Source organism: Nesoenas mayeri (assembly GCF_963082525.1).
Source record: "Nesoenas mayeri genome assembly, chromosome: 18".
Classification (NCBI taxonomy): Eukaryota; Metazoa; Chordata; class Aves; order Columbiformes; family Columbidae; genus Nesoenas; species Nesoenas mayeri.
The window spans coordinates 8,895,881-8,916,300 of NC_137566.1; the positions used below are offsets into that span (position 1 = coordinate 8,895,881).

A 20,420-nucleotide genomic window follows, 5' to 3' on the forward strand; every position below is an offset into this window, starting at 1 on the left:
TATTCCACTCATGCTGGCTGTGGCTGGGAGGAATCTCAGGTTTTTAAGAACACGAGATGTTTTCCCTATATTCGTAGTACAGTTTCTATATGAGGTCACCCCTCAGTCTCCTCTTGTCCAGCTCCAGAGCCCCAGCTCCCTCAGCTTTTCCTCACACGGGAGATGCTCCACTCCCTGCAGCATCTTGGTGGCTGCGCTGGACTCTCTCCAGCAGTTCCCTGTCCTGCTGGTACTGAGGGGCCACAACTGGACATAATATTCCAGATGTGGTCTCCCCAGGGCAGAGCAGAGGGGCAGGAGAATCTCTCTGACCTACTGACCACCCCCTTCTAACCCACCCCAGGTCCCATTGGCTTCCTGGCCATAAGGGCCCAGTGCTGGCTCATGGTCACCCTGCTGTGCCCAGGACCCCCAGGTCCCTTTCCCTTACACTGCTCTCTAATAGGTCATTCCCCAGCTTATACTGGAAACTAGGGTTGTTCCTACCCAGATACAAGACTCTACACTTGCCCTTGTTCTATTTCATTAAATTTCTCCCTGCCCAGCTCTCCAGCCTGTCCAGGTCTCTGATGGCAGCACAGCTTCCAGTGTCACCACTCCTCCCAGCTTGGTGTCATCAGCAAACCTGCTGATAGTGCACTCTATTCCCTCATCCAAATCATTGAGGAATATATTGAATAATATAGGCCCCAGTACTGACCCTTGAGGCACTGCACTAGATGCAGGCCTCCAACTGGACTCTGCCCCATTGACCACGACTCTCTGGCTTCTTCCCTTCAGCCAGTTCGCAGACGCTCATCCAGCCCGCACTCCCTCAGTTTAGCTGTTAGGATGCTGTGGGACATTGTGTCAAATGCCTTACTCAAGTCAAGGTAGATCAGTCCACCGCTCTGCCATCATCCATCCATCTTGTTATGTCCTCATAAAAGTCAAGGAGGTTGGTCAAGCACGACTTCCCCTTGGTGAAGCCATGTTGACTGCCCCTAATGACCCTCTCATCCCTGATATGCCTTGAGATGGCACCAAGGATATGTGTTTAAAATTTAGCAAATGTAGTTACAAAAATGGAATACAGACGTGCTCATCCTTCAAGTCTTCCAAGGAGGGTGAGTCCCATACTATTCATCTGCAATAGTTCCAGTACTTAATTACTACAAGTGTTTAAACCATGAACTTCAGCTGTAGTCTGAATTTGTTAAACTTTATTTTCAATTACTGAGGGTTTTTTTGTCCTTGCTTGCTACAATGAAGAACCCTCTTATCCACTTTTTTCTCCCTCAATAAAGATGTTAGTACAAAGCAAGTGAGTCACCCGTTATCTTTTCTTTTATGAGTGGAATAAATTGAACTTGTTTGATCATAGAGCAGGAGCATAGGAACCCAAATGCTTTTGATCAGTTCTAACATCCCTCAGCTAGAAAACCCAAAATTAACAGGCACCTAGACAAATGGTAACTAAGTAGTTTTACACTGACATAATGCTTAAAACCATTTTCAAGCCTTAGTAACTGAAAATGTTATTAGCACAGGTAATAACAGGTAAGGAAGTTTGTTGTTAAAAATTGATAATTTTCTGCTTTTTAAAATATGCAATTTTCAGGCTGACCTTGTCCCTTTTAAATTTTTATAGCATCTTCAGTTCCAATTTGAGATTTTCGTATGGGGTAGGCAAACCTTCTTATGTTCTATATTAAATGCAAGACACCTTCTTGGTGTGATCTGCAGTATTAATAATATAACAGTACCAATTCCAGGAGCAGCAACGTGGCATGAACACACGCATACCTACACGAATGGAATTTAACCGTGTATATCATGGAAATCTTTAATACATCATGCAAAACAAAAAAAGCAGGTCTAAGGCAGCTCGAACACAAGTTGAGATTCCCTCTTTTGCCACACAAACACATGACCTTGTCATGCTTCACAAGGTAACACGAACGGAGCTGATGCAAGGAAACATATGCTTCTCTTCTACTGGACTCAAAATAGGAATAGAGGGGAAAGAGAATGACACTCCGGGCCAAACGCAGGTTCCTGAGGGCCAAACTTGCAGCTGTCGCTGTATTCAGCACAAAACATCCCCACCCACGCAAGCTCTGCAGTCCTCCCATCACTAATTGCCACGATAGAATATGACAAACACTTTTTTGGAAATGATAAAACACTATGGATTCTTTATTTAGCTGAGAATCTGCACTGATGTTATCAGAGGGGTTTTAAAGCTTTGAGACTGAGCCGTTTCTATGTTGCTGTGGGATAGAACCACGGGAATACCTGATGCATTTCTATGGATTTCAAAGGAGACTGACATACATTTGACTTTTCATGCACCAGCTGTCTTGCAGGGACTCTTCAATAACCCAATTACAACTTAAAAGCCCACCACCTAACCCACAGATACTTCAGCTCCTCACCTTAATCTGGACATACCTTACTTCTATATCTTGACAATCACTAAGAAAATCTTACCAGAGTCAAACCCAGTGGTTCATCAGTACCACAGCTTAAGGCACCGAATAAACAGACACTTCTCTCGCTGCTTTGTGGACTTCATTATTAACGAAGTAAAAATTGTGGACATCAATCTATTGCTTCAGGTGGCCATCATAAGAAAAATAAATAGAAAGTTAATGTGGCTGGCCACAGTGGCTTGTCTGGCATATTTACTGGGAGGCAAATTAAGAGCGCTAATGAGAGAACTATTGGAGGTGACTAGTTCACTGAACTGAATTGGGAATGTAAAAACATATACATATCAGAAAAAAAAAAAGCAAACTGCATCTTTTTTGGTCTTAAAAATAAACAAGAAAACTACATTAAAAAAACTACACTATTGTTACATTACAATTAGGTTTTGAAACAAACATACACAGTATTAAGTTTTCCAAAAGAATCACAGAATCACAGAATGTCAGGGGTTGGAAGGGACCTGGAAAGCTCATCCAGTGCAATCCCCCCATGGAGCAGGAACACCCAGATGAGGTTACACAGGAAGGTGTCCAGGCGGGTTAGAATGTCTGCAGAGAAGGAGACTCCACAACCGCCCTGGGCAGCCTGGGCCAGGCTCTGCCACCCTCACTGAGAAGAAGTTTCTTCTCAAATTTAAGTGGAACCTTTTGTGTTCCAGTTTGAACCCATTACCCCTTGTCCTATCACTGGTTGTCACCGAGAAGAGCCTGGCTCCATCCTCCTGACACTCACCCTTTATGTATCTGTAAACATGAATGAGTCACCCCTCAGTCTCCTCTTGTCCAGCTCCAGAGCCCCAGCTCCCTCAGCCTTTCCTCACACGGGAGATGCTCCACTCCCTGCAGCATCTTTGTTGCCCTGCGCTGGACTCTCTCCAGCAGTTCCCTGTCCTGCTGGAACTGAGGGGCCACAACTGGACACAAGATTCCAGATGTGGTCTCACCAGGGCAGAGTAGAGGGGCAGGAGAACCTCTTTCGACCTATTAATCACCTCCCCTTCTAATACACCCCAGGATGACATTGGCATCTTTAACTCTTCAGGTGCTTAGACAACCAAAGGATCTTCGCGTATGAGATCGCGCTGCCAGCAACACGCCAAACTGGCGCGGGTTTAAGGAAACTGGGGCGGTGGAGGAGCAAAACACTGCGTTTTGCAAACCATGATTTTGAAACTTTCTACCACTTCTCTAGTACAAAATCTTCTGTAAAGGACGACACTACCTACCTCCCAAAGTTTATTTTATCACACCAATAATTCAGCAACATGAACAATCGACAATTCACTCAACTACAGCTTTTGCTCGAGGCATTAAAAAAATAAAAGAGCAAGGAGAACTTATAAATGGTGAAAGAGCTGAAGACTTGCTACTGGCACACTAAACAAACGGGAACAATTGAAAGCCACGGAGCAGTTAGTAATTTATACTACTGAGTCTAATGCTTGGACAGTAAGGGGAACAGATGGCTCTGCAATATGGAGATGGCTCTGTGAAAAGCAATCGGCACCACGATACTGCAATAACGTAGTACCAATAGTTTGTCTGGTTGTTGCAACAGCCACAGCAAACTGAATTGCATCATTTCAGGGTATAAAACAAAGCACAACTTGATGAGAGTAAACTGAAATACAACTTCCTAGTTCAGTACACTTATATTCCTTTATAAAACGTGGTCTAGTTTAGGATTTTTCGGACAGTCTCGCACAGTTCTGTGCAAATAAATCAGCTTAATCCACCCAGCACAAGCTGTATTCTTGTTCCTGCCCCGTCCCCCTCCCGGTAATTTCGCATCACACCGCACGGCTGTGAACGTCAGCTATTTAGTTCTACTTTTAGCTCTGCTTTAAATAAAAGTGTGCTGAGCGCGAGCTGCATAATGAAGGCTCAACACCATGGAGATGGCATCGACTGCAATCGGGCAACTGCACCAAGCTGCGGGGTTTTGATTTCTCATTCCACAGGCTTATTTAACTTGTGGGACAAAAATCAAGCTTTGCCAAGGGAAGTTTGCAACTCTCTGCTGGATCAGACAAGCAGCTGGATGGAATCAAATGGAATTCCAGTGTCGGACCTTGAGGACATTCTCAGAGGCAATGGTCCCGTAGGGCACACAAACACCTGAATAAGAGCTGAAGGGCTTCTTGCCATAGGTGTAAGGAGCTGAGCATAACTTAAGTTTTACTTTCCATCATGACTAAGTAATATACCAGTCATGTAAGCACTTTTAAACCTAACCTGCAACTCTTCAGAAACGCCAAATCGTTAGAAACTCTTTGACCACAAGAACCTCTTAAAATATATATACGCTCTCTAGGGCATCAGAGTGCAGTTGAAACCCAGGTTTAAAGCCAAGCGTAAGAGTCTTCTTCCTCTGCAACTTTCCTACAAAAAATCTGGTTGTTCAAAGGGCAATGTCAGGAGCTGGAGTAGCTGAATAGCTACAGACTATGCTGACATCCTCTTTGTTTTAGCAATGAGACTGTTTTAATTAAAAAAAAAATATTCCATTAGAACATCTTACTGTGGAATATGTCTATTAATTTTCTTAAATCAAAACTCACTGACACAGATGCTGATGCTGGTAGAAGGCAGTGGAAACCAAAGGGCTCAGCACACAGTTTGGCTGAGAGACAGGGAACTGCTGCCCAAGGATCAGCCCTCCCATGTCTCTCTGAAGTATTTTCCTCATTCAAACGGTCCATAGTTCAGGAATTTGATTGAAATAATCTCTGCCTGAAGCACATCCAAAGACCAGGGCTAGTGCACTGTCTGAACGCTGGTGAAGGTGTAAGCTCGGCAGTGTTCGAAAGAAGTCAGAATTAAAATACATCTGCGCCTGTGTTTAGTTTGTAAAAGAATCACGAAAGCACAAGTTTGTTACCCCTCTCTACAAGCAACCAAATATTGCTGTTCTTTAAAGCAATAAACAAGGAAGAAACTAAAGGAAACTGATTTCAAGGAAGATGTTTTCAAAGTACGTTTCTCTTCTTCTGGATTTAAGCCCGAGGAGTAAATTGTACAACAAGCATCAGAACAGAACCTGCAAACTCATTCCCAGTGTGCCACCTGCCATGGCCGCTGCAGCTCGTATTGCTCTTCTTAAGAAAGCAAATTATTATGATTGATTAAATACCCACTTTGCGTAAATACTCTTGATATTAAAGGTATTTTTCTTCCCCTCTTCTATTGGGTATTTTATTTTGGCAACTGATGGATCCGATACTAAACCGTTTGCACTCAGCAGATTCACCAAGGGCAAATCGTGCTTGACAAACCCCAACACCTTGTATGACAAAGTCTCTTATAACCTGACAAATCCCTGTAGCCTGGAAACTTCATTATGGTATTGTGTATTCTTGTTTTAAACCTCTTTGAAGTCCCTCCCTACAATAGTGTCTTTCTAACCTACTGATCAGGACAACATGGAACTGCACACAAGAATAATCATTTTTCCAGTACCCTACATGCACTACTTCTGCACTTTAGAAAATTAATTGTTTCCATAGCTATCGATTTAATGAAGGCAAAAATCATCAGGGGTAAGACTAAAATAAATAAATATGCAAGCAAATTGCAAGAAAATAAAAACCAAATCAGTCAGTCAAGGTACTGATTGACTATATCAGCCACCGGGAAAAGTCACAAAGGATTTGCTGCTACTCTGTCCTGATCACGCAAGCCTCCGCAAACTCTGCCTGCTCCATTATTTATCTTAAAAAAATACTCTTCCCATCTTTACCGTAAGCATAGCGTACAGGAGGCATTAGTTTCCCAGACTTCACATTGTGGCTGACAAAGCAAAACGTGCACTGAAGTTCGAGGGCCGTCAGAGCAAGAAGCTCTGGAAAAGGAATGCATGATGACCATCTCAACCGCTCGCCCAGGCGGAGTCTCCAGCCCCTGCTGTCAGTCCCAGTCGTTTTAAAAGCAGGTCATGGATGCTGACAGAAAAGCTACACACTCTTGATTTCGGTCCATCTGGGAATTACTACATTTTGCAAGTTGGCATATATAGAAATGCACTAAGGACAGTTCTCCCTGAGTTAATTTAGACTCTGGGAATTCTACTACAAATAACCTTTGTAAAACAGTTAACATTCCCCGCAACAGATTTTTTTTGGGGGAAGTGACTTTTTAAGAGAGTAATCCTTCCATGTACTGTTAATGCAACAAACCCCTTACTACAGCATGACCATCATCAAATATGTATTTGCTAGCCACATGAAATCATAAAGTTACTTTGAAATTTGTTTGAGGATTAGCTAAAAGCATTTGCAATGCGGTACTCTCCGATTCAGGAACAATTCCCATGCCATTCAAGTCTATTCCATTTAAAACATCTTTTCTCCTCTGGTGCTCAATGGAAGATCCACGCAGAAGGACGGTGGGTTTATCAGTACAGGAAAAGAGCAAAACTGAACAATGAATGGGAGTCCTATCAAATTAATATGGCAATAATACGGCTCATAAGCATACGGCTCAAAGCATAATGTGTTTTAGTTTATCAACCTTTTTTCATTTTAGGACTCATTTTGCTTTATTGCAGAAAAAATGAATTGTATCTGAGCAGGTGAGTGTTTTATATCCCTGCTGCTTTTAGTTCACACAACCTGCCATCGCATTCGGGTTGTGGCAAAAGACTAACAAGAAATTCATTCACCTCTGTATGCAGATATAGTTACCTGATACATGGAGATACGACTTTGAAACACTGTATTTACAAAACACAACGCTCCAAAGCTTCTTGGCCTCTACGGACACATGCATAATACCAAGCTGCCACATAAAACACTAACGAGATGTTCTTTTGATTCCCCATAATCAAAGATCACCACCCACCAAGAGGGTTGTGCCGTCTCTCTCTTCCATCTGTGCTGCCCTTTGAATGGACAACACCCACCCTTGGAGGCACCAGATCTGGCAACCGAACGGATCACTAAAGACAACAGCTACACTGCAGCTTTCCTCACCGCTTTCCCCTGAAAAACACATTGTGTTCCTTCTATTTCTGCAGTGTAGTGGACTCTTCCTCCTCACTTCAGGTCTTCCAGAGGGAAAACGTTGGCATGGAGGAAACACAACCAACCAGCTCCCTCAGCGACAGGAGAAAGCAAGAACATTGACTTGTGCCCTTTATGTACTGATGCTCCAGCTGAGTAAATGAAGATGTACAGGGGAAAAGCAAAGAGCACCAGAAGCAGGTACATGACCCAGAAAAGCACAGTAGCAATTTTATATCTTCTTCCATCTTCCTGAAATGTGATTACAGTTGACCTTTAAATCTAGTAGATCAACCAATCAATTCTGCTGGAACAAGCCTGTACATGTGATCTAAGAGCACACCCACACTTTAAAAACTTCCAGTGGCTGCCTGGCACAATCATTTTATTTTGCTGTAAAAGTTACCAAGATTTGTCTCAATTGATTTTACTTGCAAGAAAAACACAACATCAAAACTGCAGCATCAGCAGACACGAAAGGTCTTTGCTTCTTGCAGGATGAATGCAATATCAATAGTTATTAAGATGTATTCATACAAGGTACACAAGAGGGATGGAAAGAAGATGTTGGTAATCTCACTTAATCCTACCGCAGCCTCACGTCAGGTTCTTTAGGCTGTGGGAAAAAAATATATATGCAAGGAAAATTATAAACATTCCTAAGTATTTGCCAGGCAAACCATTCAGTGTGGAACCGAAGGAATATTTAACAGCTCTTTAAGTAGTAAAGCTTTCGTGTCGTGTTAGATGTTAGTTCCATTTGAGCTGATAAATTGTGTTTTAGGAAAATAAGTCAAAAGAGGCTTCTGGTTGGTATTTGTCCATAGTGGGCTTAGCAGTGGGATCAGCAACCACCAGTGATCCTACTCACACACACGCTCATACTCCTCCGAGTACTTACTCTGTAGCACAACCCTCATTTTACAGATGGGAAAACAAAGACGTGTAACAAAGTGACTGGTGGAACCTCATGCAGCAGGACGAGGATGTACAACGCCAGAGTCCATCCAGTCCCATTGTAAACCGGGCAACATCGTCATTCCTGAAACATCCACCCTCCCACCAGAAACATCCACACATGGTATCACCACACACTTGTGTTCACACAGTCAACTACATAACAAGCTCTTTTATGCAGAAAGTCAGTAATTTCACTCCATATTACATGCTAGGGTGTCCAAAAGGAGCAGTTAGGCAATCTGGACACCCATAAATCCACGGGTCCGGATGGGATGCACCCATGGGTGCTGAAGGAGCTGGCTGAGGTCCTTGCTGGACCACTCTCCATCTTTGCCAAGTCTTGGGAAACGGGAGAGGTGCCTGAGGACGCGAGGAAAGCAAATGTCACTCCAGCCTTTCAAAAGGGCAAGAAGGAGGACCTGGGTAACTATAGATCGGTCAGTCTCACCTCCATCCCTGGGAAACTGATGGAACGACTTCTCCTTGGTGCCATCTCAAGGCATATCAGGGATAAGAGGGTCATTAGGGGCAGTCAACATGGCTTCACCAAGGGGAAGTCGTGTTTGACCAACCTCCTTGACTTTTATGAGGACATAACAATATGGACGGATGATGGCAGAGCAGTGGATGTGATCTACCTTGACTTGAGAAAGGCATTTGACACAGTCTCCCACAGCATCCTCACAGCTAAACTGAGGGAGTGCGGGCTGGATAACCAGGTAGTGAGGTGGACTGTGAACTGGCTGAAGGGAAGAAGCCAGAGAGTCGTGGTCAATGGGGCAGAGTCCAGTTGGAGGCCTGTATCTAGTGCAGTGCCTTGGGGGTCAGTACTGGGGCCTGTATTATTCAATATATTCCAGCGAGGGGATTGGACTGGATGATCTTTCGAGGTCCCTTCCAATCCCTAACATTCTGTGATTCTGTAATTCTGTGATTCTGTGAAAAGAACCAGAAAATTGGAAATGAAAGGTTAGTTTTTGTTTTACCAGCCACAAGAGAGCTTGCAGACGTGATCGGCTCCGTGATCTATGAAATTTCTACAAACAGCTTTGGAAGAGGCACCCGGCAGCGCAGCCAACCCCTAAAGATGGCACTGAACAAACTGAAAATGCTACACTGAGATTTCTGAAAATACAGGATCTGACTCCAGAGTAAAACTGAAGCATAAGGCGAGCCAGAGAACTTGTTAAGTCTGAGTGCAGAGACAACTGCAGAGAAAACTCTAAATAGAACCCAACTGAAAGCATATGGGTAGGGCAGGGAACATCAGAATAAAAATCTAGCTAAGGGTAAAACATACAGTGATGTTTTTTCTTAAAAGTCACGTCAGAAGAGAAACATATATCCAACCTCATCGAGGGATAACCTATTATTCTTTTAACTGCAGCTCATTTGATAAAATTAGTGACATTTTCTCTGAATGAAGAATTCTTTTAACATAAAGAAAAGCCAACTTCTGAAATGACACAGAGCCCACTAACACTGCAGTAGTTGAGAATGTCATGATTTCCATCAAAAAACTGGTTTGCAGGGATTAGGAACAGCTGTTTCAAACTGAATTAGACTAAAACTGGAAACAAGCTGTCAAGACCCAAAAAATATATTTTATACATAAAAGAAGGTATTTGATTCAGCTGTTTTATCGCGCTGGTCAGCCAAAAGAGAGAAATAAAGTAACATTCTGAGACTCCAGACGTTGTCGCAAAGACTCTCTCATTTTTAACACTCTTTATGTAGATTTATTCCTTTGAGCATTTGGAATAGGAAAAATGTCAAACAGCTCATATCACAGATTCTTGAATATTTCCAAACCACGGGCAGCTTAAAACAGTTTAAAAACACCTGAGGACTCTTTCTGTTCCAGTCCACATTCTCTGCATCTTCTGTAGCAGGAACAGGATTTTGCCATACGGAAAATAGACCCAATTGCTGTTAACAAGAAAATCTTAGAATAATTCACTTTAACCCATCACTTGTGAGTAACAGCACACACATACAGCTCCTTTTGTGCATGCCTGCAGATCCCAGGATGCTTTTAGTGGGTATTTTCAATACCGATTTCCACAGGAATTGCAATTTCATATAATGAGAAGCAAATACACCTGGTTTAGACAATACTGTAAAATGTTACATCTAGATAGAATTCCTTTGTGTCTAATGGCCTATGCAGCATACAGAGCACTTACTACACTGTGTTACTGCCAGTTACAGAAACTCAGAGAATCCAAATACAACAACCAAATTAATAAAGACTAGTACTGGTTTCAATAGAATTATTTGTTCCAAAGCACATCTCTGCACATCAAAGACCCCTGTGATTTCATTACATGCTGTAAGATGTAGCCATTATACTCTGCTACCCAACCAAATCTAAAGTCATCTTGAAAATATCCTTCCCATTTTTCAACATGTTCATTACTTTTCATAATAATGATATATACCAATTCTACCCAATAAGTGTATTAGTTATTACTGTCAGCTTGTACTTTTGAAGAAGAGGGATCTGGGAGCAAGCCCATTCATTAACGTATTAAAAACATGTACGCTCCAACAAATACATTTTTAACTCACTAAGACAGCAGACAAGTGGGCAAGTGCAGCCGTGCACCATTTCACCTTTCAGATTACTCTTCTTAATGGCTTAATGTTATTAGGGAAATCTTACAACTTTGGGGAGAACAGACAACTTGCTTCAAATCATCAAGCTCTGAAACGTCACCTGAGATCAACTGCACATCTTCTTCAATACACCTCTACCTATGTTACAACTGAAAACCAGGCACAGATATGAACAATAACGGTACTCGTGTCATGGTCTGTAATTCCTTATCCACATTCTTCAATTGCAACAGCATCGGAGCCACAAACCAACACCACCCCTGCAGGGCAGGATTAGTCTTTCCTCCCAGGAAAATGAAAAGCAGTTTGCAGTGATCTGACTGGGCAGGAGATTCCAAGAGCCACCATAGACCAGCTGGGTAAGACGCCTTCAACACCAGCAGCTCAGTATTAACACCTGCTGAAAATAAAGCTGCTGCCACATTGCCATGAAGCAGCAGCCAAACCCGCGGTCTGACCTGCGCTCTGATTCCATACAGCTCCTCACACGGACTATTTTCAATTTTATTAGCTTTTAGGTGATTTCCACGTTTTGTAGTCCAGTTATCAACAGTATCTGATTAAGATAAAATGGGAAAGAATTGAGTATTGCTTATATGCAATGCAAACAATTAAATTACTCTGTGAACTGTCCGAGCGCTCCGACTTTAGTAACTCCAACCAAGATTACAGAGATGAGCGCACTTCTGCGGCAAAAAACCAAATAACAGTCACACTAAAAGATGTGACAACAACAATAGTAGGGTGCAACAGGGTGACATCATTAAATTTTCCATTTTATTTGATTTCTTCTAGAAGCTATTGAAAGAAAATCTTTTCCATATAAAGAATACCAAAGGGATTGCTTATCACCTGGATCTGTTACTTTATATTAGTGTTCATATTCCTTGAATGCCCTTCATGAAGGTCCCCAAAGGCCTTACAAACACCTTTAATTTGCCTCAAAGAAAGCGAAGACGCATCTTTGAGTCTCTGAAAACATCCTCTGTGCTTTCACGGTGGTCACCACATCAGTCGGGCTTTCATCACCGATGGCGAGTCAGCCTGAGCCAAGACAGCCAGCAAACGTGCAATTCAAAGCAGCGCTGGGTCCGAGGGTTTCCCACAACGTTGCTCTTGTTCTGCAGTCCTACATATTCTCCAGTCCTACATATTCTCCAATTAATCTCTAGACAACATGGATTTCCAGTTAGACTTTGTTTTATTTCTCAGCTTCTAAAAGTGAAGTCTTTTCTTCCAATCTTGCCGTTGTCCCATGACTTATTCACCTACAGACCACGTTTCTGTGCCTCTGCGTGGCTTAGTTTGAGTCAAAGCCTGTTATTAATACAAAGCAAAGCAGTTTTACCCAATTTGATTTGGTGACCACATTATACAGCTTAGAAAAGGAAAGTGATCGCTGACTTCCAAGTTACATAATTCAGCCATCCCACATGAACTGTGTGGAGAGTTTTGCAGAGGGAAAAATGGACTTGGGAGGAAGAACCGGGAGTGGGCAGAAGTGTTTTGGTTAAAATAGAGCGACATCAATCATTTCCATTCTGAAATAGGCTAACAGCTAGAACATTAATACTTATCAAAGAAACCCGGGAAAAAAATGCCATTCATTAGCAAATAAAGGTGTTGCAAAGCATTAAATAATTCCCACCAGCTGACAAGGGGGCTGTGATTTATAATAGCGCGTATTGATACATCACTTTCCATAATTAGGAAAAGTGAAACTGGTGCTGCTTGCAGCATTATTTTGATCAGAGCCTTGAAAAATACTGTTGAATAACAACAAACACCAAGCACAACAATGGAAAAACGCCATCTCATGTTCTTGGGCTGCTTCAGGTTTCAAACCAAGTTCTCTAACAAAATCCAGTAAGGAAGGCAAATTCTGTTTGGATATATACAACCTCATTTAACAATAGCATCCTAGTGTGAATTATTACTATTATAACTCTGGGAAGATCACAGGTATAAAGCATTCAAACTACATAACAAACAAGCCAGAATCACGGGCAACTTCTCATTTTTTCAAGCAACAAGTTACTCGTCATCACTCATCTCTTACTGAATCACAGAATGTCAGGGATTGGAAGGGACCTCGAAAGACCATCCAGATCAGCTCTGCTTTCTCTGTATCTTGTTACTGAAGTAACAAACTAACCTCAGTGTACTAGACTGTCAAAGAAATTCAATTAACCTGCAGGAATTACACCGGCACGGGGCGGCATATGCGGGAAATTCTCACCTGCCATAGCAGCTTGCCAGTAGTGCGAAGAAAACAGAAAATAACCATTTTAATTTCCTTTTGTTCCAATTATTAGGTGTCATAAACACTTCTATGGTAACAATGAAATAGTGTCCTGTCCCACTTTTTTCCTTCTCCAGTAAAGCAGACATAGATTATTGTAATTCCTATCCTACCCCCTTTTATTTTGATACAAGTACTTTTTTCCTCCTCATGGCTTTACCACTGCTCTTTCCCCCATCATTGTAATATTAAGGATAATTTGCACACTACCTGAATCTGCCACCCCTGCCTTTGCTGGTCACTAAAATCAACCCTGCAATAATAAAAGTCAATATTCTCCAGGCAGACAACTGAGCAATAATTAATCACTGCAGCAGTTGGAGGCAAAGAGGTAACCACCTGTTCCCTAGTCATATTAAAAAAAGAAAAGAACATTAATGTAATTCTGAACAGCAAAAGCATTGCACCAAAACATTTGCCTAAAATTGCACAAAATTAGAAGCCCATAAAGGGCATTTTTCCAGATTGCCAGGCAAACAACATTAGTCACTAGCTGTATAGTACTTGGCACCTATAAAACACTTCTGTCCAAAGAACCCAATGCACTTGAGACACATTTAGACCAGAAACTCCCAATAAGTAGGTTAAGTATTATTATCCTATTTTATCCATAAGAAAAATGAGGCACAAAAAATCATGCATCCTGTTCAAGGTTACAACAAAAATTAGTACGAAAAGCAAGAATAGAATCCAAGTGGCCCAGCTCCTACTTTGTACCTCGTGCATGAGAAAACACCAGTTTGTGCATCACTCATTTATCCAGTGATAGGAATATAACCTCTGTGGTTTATCTGCACAGAAAAGGAGCCCATAGCCAGTAATCCCTGAACACCTTTCCACTCCGGCTCCCTCCACAAAACGCTGATGCTGCTCTTACAAAGCAGATTAAATTGTGCTCTTCAGCGTGCACAGAGATCCTTATAGGGGCTTGTCACTTTGCTTCAATTCAAATCTTATTTCGTCTTTTTTTCCCCCCTTCTCTGAGCAAACCAAGGGATTTTAGTCACTTCAAATCTTTCAAGTAACATCTTCAGATCTCCAGATCATGGAGAATCCCAGTGACCGTGATCCAGTTTTCCTCAATTCCACACGTCTGTCACTGATATTATCATGCACCTGACAAGAAAATGTTTCCCAATGTGGGTGCGTGTAATCTCGGTTGAATAAACTGGATCTTCATGCAACGGTATTGTCACAAAATTACAATGCTGCATCTTTGTAGAAAAAAAGGCCAGAAAGGACAAAATCTTGGCCATCTGCCTGAACTTCCAAAGAACTGCCAACACAATAATTCACTTACATTGTCCATGCTACTGTAAAACTACATTAAATCCAAAATGTTTGAGCACATCCAAAATTTTAAAGTAATGTTCCTTGGAATGAACATTTTACAATCAGGTTGAACAACAACAAAAAATTACTTCAACAGTGTTCCTCTACTATTATGGTTAACATTTAATGTCATTCATTGTCATTAAACTCAATATTTGTGTCCAATCAATACTAAGCTACCAAGGGCAGTTGTAACAAGTCTGGACTTTCTCTACAGGCTTTATTGATCTGTTTTTTGAGACCTACAACAAACACAATTTACACAAATAATTTATCAGGGTACACATCAAAATAATTTAATAAACAAAAACCATATACTCCTTTTCTCCTCTGTCATGTGACAGAAAATCATTTTAACTCATTAATGGTAATTATCTCAACAGTTCGATTTTAAATTTATGCAAAAACAAGAGGAAGCTACGAAGTAACAGATTAAAATCCAAATAATTCTCATGTATTTCAACACGCAGATCAACGGCAACTTTTTTTCATTTTGTATTTGCCAGTGTATTACTTTAAAAGACATTTATGACAACTCCTGCCACGTATTGGAAAAAGCTCTTCCTGTTGTCCTTGACCCCTCTCGCCAGGTTTAATTCTAAGGAGGCCTTAGCTTTCCTAGTTGCCTCTCTATACCCTCTGACAACAGCCTTATATTCTCCCCAAGTGGCCAGCCCTTCCTTCCATGATCTAGAAACTCTCCTCTTCCCCTTGAGCACACCCAGCAGTTCCCTGTTTAACCACGCAGGTCTCCTGGCTCCCTTCCTTGGCTTCCTACGTGTCGGGATGCTCTGATCTTGTGTCCGGTAGAAACAGTCCCTGAACACTGACCAACTCTCTTGGGCCTCTTTACCTCCAAGCAGCCTTGCCCATGGGATTTCCCCCAGCAATTGCCTGAAAAGGCCAAAGTTTGCCCTGCTGAAATCCAGGGTTGCAATTCTGCTGCTATCCTGCTCCTGCCACATGAGATCCTGAACTCCACCATCTCATGGTCACTGCAACCAAGGCAGCCCTCAACCTTTATCGCTTTATCTGCATTACTCATACAGAATGACAGCTTTTTTTTTGTCTTATCTAATATTATATCTTCAGTATTACATTAGAGAGCACATATAGTTCCTTCTGGGAAATAGCACTTCAATTGCAATGAAGAAAAGTTATTTTCTTCCAGAAAATTGAAGAGGAGGGGGGAAAAAAATTATCAAGTAGACCTAAACACTATCCCATGGCTTTTACACGCCTCTGTGCACCCCACAGTCAAATCATTTACTTGTGTGATTTCTACTGATCCATAAAAGAAGCTGAAAAACCACTTAACTTTTGCTTGCAATAAAATCAACTTAAACTTCCCCTGTTTTTCAGCTATAGCTTGTGAGCTCCGTTAAACACCTGGAAAAGTAAAGTTCCTTTCCAGCTGCATGTGGTTGTAATTAATGCATTTATCAAGCTGTTGTGTTCCCAAACAGCTGCTGCCATTACATGGACAACTTTTCCATCTGCAAAACTATTGGGTAAACGACAGTGAGTAAATATCAGGATAGCAGGTGCTGATAAATAAAAAGCGCTGCCAAGATAACACACCCTGTAAGGGCAGTTTTAACTTTCTCCCCTCTACTTTTCTGTGCCCCTGCAACAGGCAAACTGCAGATACTCAGAACCAGAGGAGTTAGTGTTGTGACTCACAGAACCAGTAAAATAAGGTTTGGGGCAAATGTATCTGAAATCACAACTACATGCGATCAATATTTGTTGCACTAAGCCAAAGGGTTATGTCAGTAAATGTGCACCTACAAGTGGGTCTCCTCCAAACGCATAAGCAGCCACAGTAACACATATTATATGTGGTAAATAAAACAAGTTTTAAGTGTCAGGTAAGTCTAATCTCCTATGTTAACGTTCAGATCTGAAACCAAATTTTCTATTTATGATGTGAGTATGATCCTCACTACATTTCCCACCCAGCACTGCTACTTAACCCGAAAAGTTTGTTCATGAATCCCAGACCAGATCAAAATCAGGCACTTTTCTGGTTTGAGTTTTTGCTGGTTTGGGTTTTTTTTAAGAATTACTCTTTCAGGACTCTAATTGTTCTTTCAATTTTACATAAAAAATAAGGCAAAGCTTTTTTTTTTTTTAATATAGTACTATGTATTGTGCTTTGATATACTGAACAATAATGCTTTGATAATACCGAACAATAATTTGCTTCTCTTGATCCCAACATTACTCATTCTTGTCCTACAAGCTACTACAGCCTTCCCATGTTTTAAAAATAAACAGAATGCATTGAAACAAAGTCTGTGTACTCATTTTCCTTATATTTAATAAATGTCTTTTTTGAATTGCACCATAGCCCTGAAACTCTACCCTATCTACCCTCCCCTGGCAGCCGTGTGGCTATTCCTGCCATCAGTAATGCATGAACGATCCAAGAGAGAGGAAAATGCCCTTATCTCAGCTCATCAAAAATACAAGCAAGCCACAGAGGAGTCACAAATTAAAAATTAAATGCAAACAGACATAAAGTGTATTGACACATCACCACATCTAAACCTTCCCTTCGACACAACAGAAAACACCAGACACACGTAACAAGAACAGAAGGTGGCCAAAAGATGTAATGAAAAAGCACTTATTCAAAAAGTGTATTTAACAATGAAGAATTAAGCAGCGATATACATGAGTATCAATAGGGTCTTTGCTGCTAAGGGTAAATCCAGCAGTTGTTATAATACCCGCACACAGGCAACACATCTGCAGTTAGGAACAAGTGCAACCTACCCACACCTGCTGGTCGCTGCAAACCCTGGCAAGGATGCTTGTAAAGTTCCGAAGAACCATTCGGTAGAAAATAGCTATTTAAATACAACTTAAAGTGTATTTTATTTTAGCTGTAAAACAGAAATCAAAGACAACAGAGAGAAAAAAAAAAAAATATACTGTTTTTCTCCTGGAACGTTTAACTGTGCGTAAGTGTGCACAGGACACTAAAACCTTCTGAAATCAGAATCCAGCATTACAAAAAACTGCTCTTCAAAGCTCTGTAACACTCAAAGTTAATAAGAAACCAAAACAATCTCTATTTTTAATGTAAAAAACTGCATTATCTGCCATATTTTTAACATTATTTGAAATTCAGTGCAATATATACAATCCAAAACCACTAGGTATGCCAAAGCTGTAGAATACAGTTACTACTGAGACCAGCTGCAAATGTCTTTTAGCAGCAGCAAATGGTACAGAGAGGCACCAAATTTCTGCTGATGACAACTTTCCTATATGCTTCTTTCCTAGAAATAGGTTTGGAGGTGACATAAGCTCTTGATGAGCTCTAATACCCACTGCCCTCTGCTACAGTGTTTATTGCCAGATACAAGGACACAATATACTTTTATTTTATATCTACGTAAGAGGCTAAGCAGCTAACTCAGAAGGTGTTACTGTGCTTGGGAGTTAACACCCCCTTTGGAAAATAAGGGCACACCTCAGTATCACAGAAGAGTCTCCTCTCAATTACTGCATCATTTTTACCCTCAGAAGTACACTCAGGTACATATTATCCTCCTCAATTCATAATATACTTAGCAATTTTGACAGTCTTGAATACTCAGATGTCTACTGTACCACAAATCAAACGTTCTGTAGGAATGCACAACTAAATTATACTGATTTTGGTACCTTATTTGACCACTTGTAGGCTTGAAGAAGTTGGCTGTAAAGAGGTGTTTTGTCCTGAACAGGATCGAGGCTCAAGAGTCCACTGTTGTGCAGAGGATGGTTCTCGGAGGGTTTACCAACAAGGTTGCTCAGACGCTCCAGTTCACTGCAAGAAACAGAATGGCAGGGCTTTTTTAAGTCAAATGTGCAGGTACGGATATCTGAGATGTACAGCCCTCCTGCAGGGACAGCAATCACACACAAAGTCTAATTCAATATCTACGTGATTTCTAAATAACCGCCCATTTCGATTAAAAAAAAAAAAATCTTAATCACTGTCATTACCCAAACAATTAAATTGGTCTGTTAGTCATTAAGCTCAGTGTTTCTAAGGAGAGAAAGTACAAGTCAAGAGTCTGTGTAAGACAACCTGGAAAGAGTCAAACTAGTGTGGGTCCTGTTCACAAGCCCTTCCAGAACCCAGGGCATCTTCTGAGCAGCACACACCTGCAGAACTTCAAAATTCTGACTTGAGCATTGGCTGTAATACTGGGGCCAACATTAGAAATACTTTTTTACCCATCGAGTAGGCAAATGCCTCATTTCATTAAAGATCTGACTGCAAAGAATCGCACAAGAACTTCATGGTACTGAAATACTGGACGATAAACTGCAAAGTAGAGGAGTGCAAAATACTACACATGAGACAAAATAGGTCAGAGTCAACTGCTAACCAATGTATTGTTGTCTGGGAACAAGATTTTGGAGTTATATTAGATAATTCTTTTAAAAGTTACCAAGCAAGACAAGCAAAATCACCAAAGGAAAGGCACGGCTGCCATGGAGCCTCCTCAACTTGAAAATAATAAAAACCAAAGCGATATAAAAGAAGTCTATACAGCTGTGTACAACGTCATTCCCAAGAATGATTATCTACTGTCGTTCCCAAAAGATGGGAAGAAGTGGGTAACAAATTATATTACAATCAGCACAAAACAAAAATCAGCAAGGTCTATGCACCAACATGAAACAAGTTCTTGTGTAGAAGACCCCAAGCCCCAAGCCTCCAAAGGACAGAAGATGTGCTGGGTAGGGCAGTTACACACTTGTCCTGCCCTTGGACACCCCCCCAAACAGCAGAGATGTCCCAGGGGACACGGGTGACCCCAGCAGAGCCCGGGACCCATAGAGAACAGCAGCCCCAACCCTTGGTCTCTATTTACGTGAAACATACCAGCTTGTAATGGTATTAACTACCATATTTACATACACTAACTTCCCAGCCTTACAAGTTTTGGTAACAAAATGGTCACTCTTGAACCACTTGGATGCTACTGAACAGTCAGAGCCTAAAGAAATGTGTGGTTTTATTAATAAAACACTACAAAAAACCCACGAGAAAAACCTCCCTGAAACCCGAAGCATTCGCTTGCCAACACAATCCCAACAACAGCTCCTTTTCTAATACAAAACAAGAAGCAGGTGAATATTTTGAGCAGAACTCCTCTCTTTGGAGACTCTGGAACCAAACACCACGAAGGGGCAACACACATGAGGTTGGAAGGAATAAACCAGCCTAAAACTTTCTCCGGGAGTGGAAACGGCCCCGGGGCCAGGTCCGGGACAGCCGAGTGACCCCGGGACCCCTCTCCGTGTCCCCGGGGCAGGGAAGCCCCGCCGGGCCGGCTGCTCACCCCAGGTCGCGGCTGACGGAGTGCAGGCTCTCCTGGAAAGCGGCCACGAAGCCCTTCTCGCGGCCTTCCAAGGTCTCCTTGTTGCGCATCCCATCCTTCAGGCAGTCGAAGACCCGCGTTACGCTGGAGCGCAGCGCCTGGATGGCGGCGATGGCCTGGGAGAAAGCCTCCAGGTTCACCCCGGGGCTCAGCACCCCCTCCGCCATCTTGGCCGGCCGGGCCCGGCCTCCCCCGCTCCCTCAGGCCGCGGCGGCGCGGGGCACGCTGGGAAATGTAGTCCCGGCCGCTGGCTCCTTGTCTGTTTCCTCCCCTCTGATTCGAGGCTTAGTATTTTTCAATATATACTTTTCAGCTGCTAATATCACATTTATTTTGACTGTCTCCA

The 20,420-nt window shown here is 41.9% G+C and overlaps 1 protein-coding gene across 2 annotated transcripts in view; it reads right to left on the reverse strand.

The window, feature by feature from the left end:
- MED27 (mediator complex subunit 27) overlaps window positions 1-20,254 on the reverse strand; it is a 79,500-nt gene extending 59,246 nt beyond the window's left edge. For both annotated transcript variants that reach the window (XM_080356137.1, XM_080356138.1), the window contains exons 1-2: window positions 20,036-20,254; window positions 18,363-18,507 (exon numbers count right to left, since the gene is read on the reverse strand). In XM_080356137.1, the coding sequence (XP_080212263.1) occupies window positions 18,363-18,507; window positions 20,036-20,241 (351 nt within the window). In that variant the 5' untranslated portion in view covers window positions 20,242-20,254. The remainder of the gene's footprint in view (window positions 1-18,362; window positions 18,508-20,035) is intronic.
- Between the last annotated feature and the right edge of the window lie 166 nt (window positions 20,255-20,420).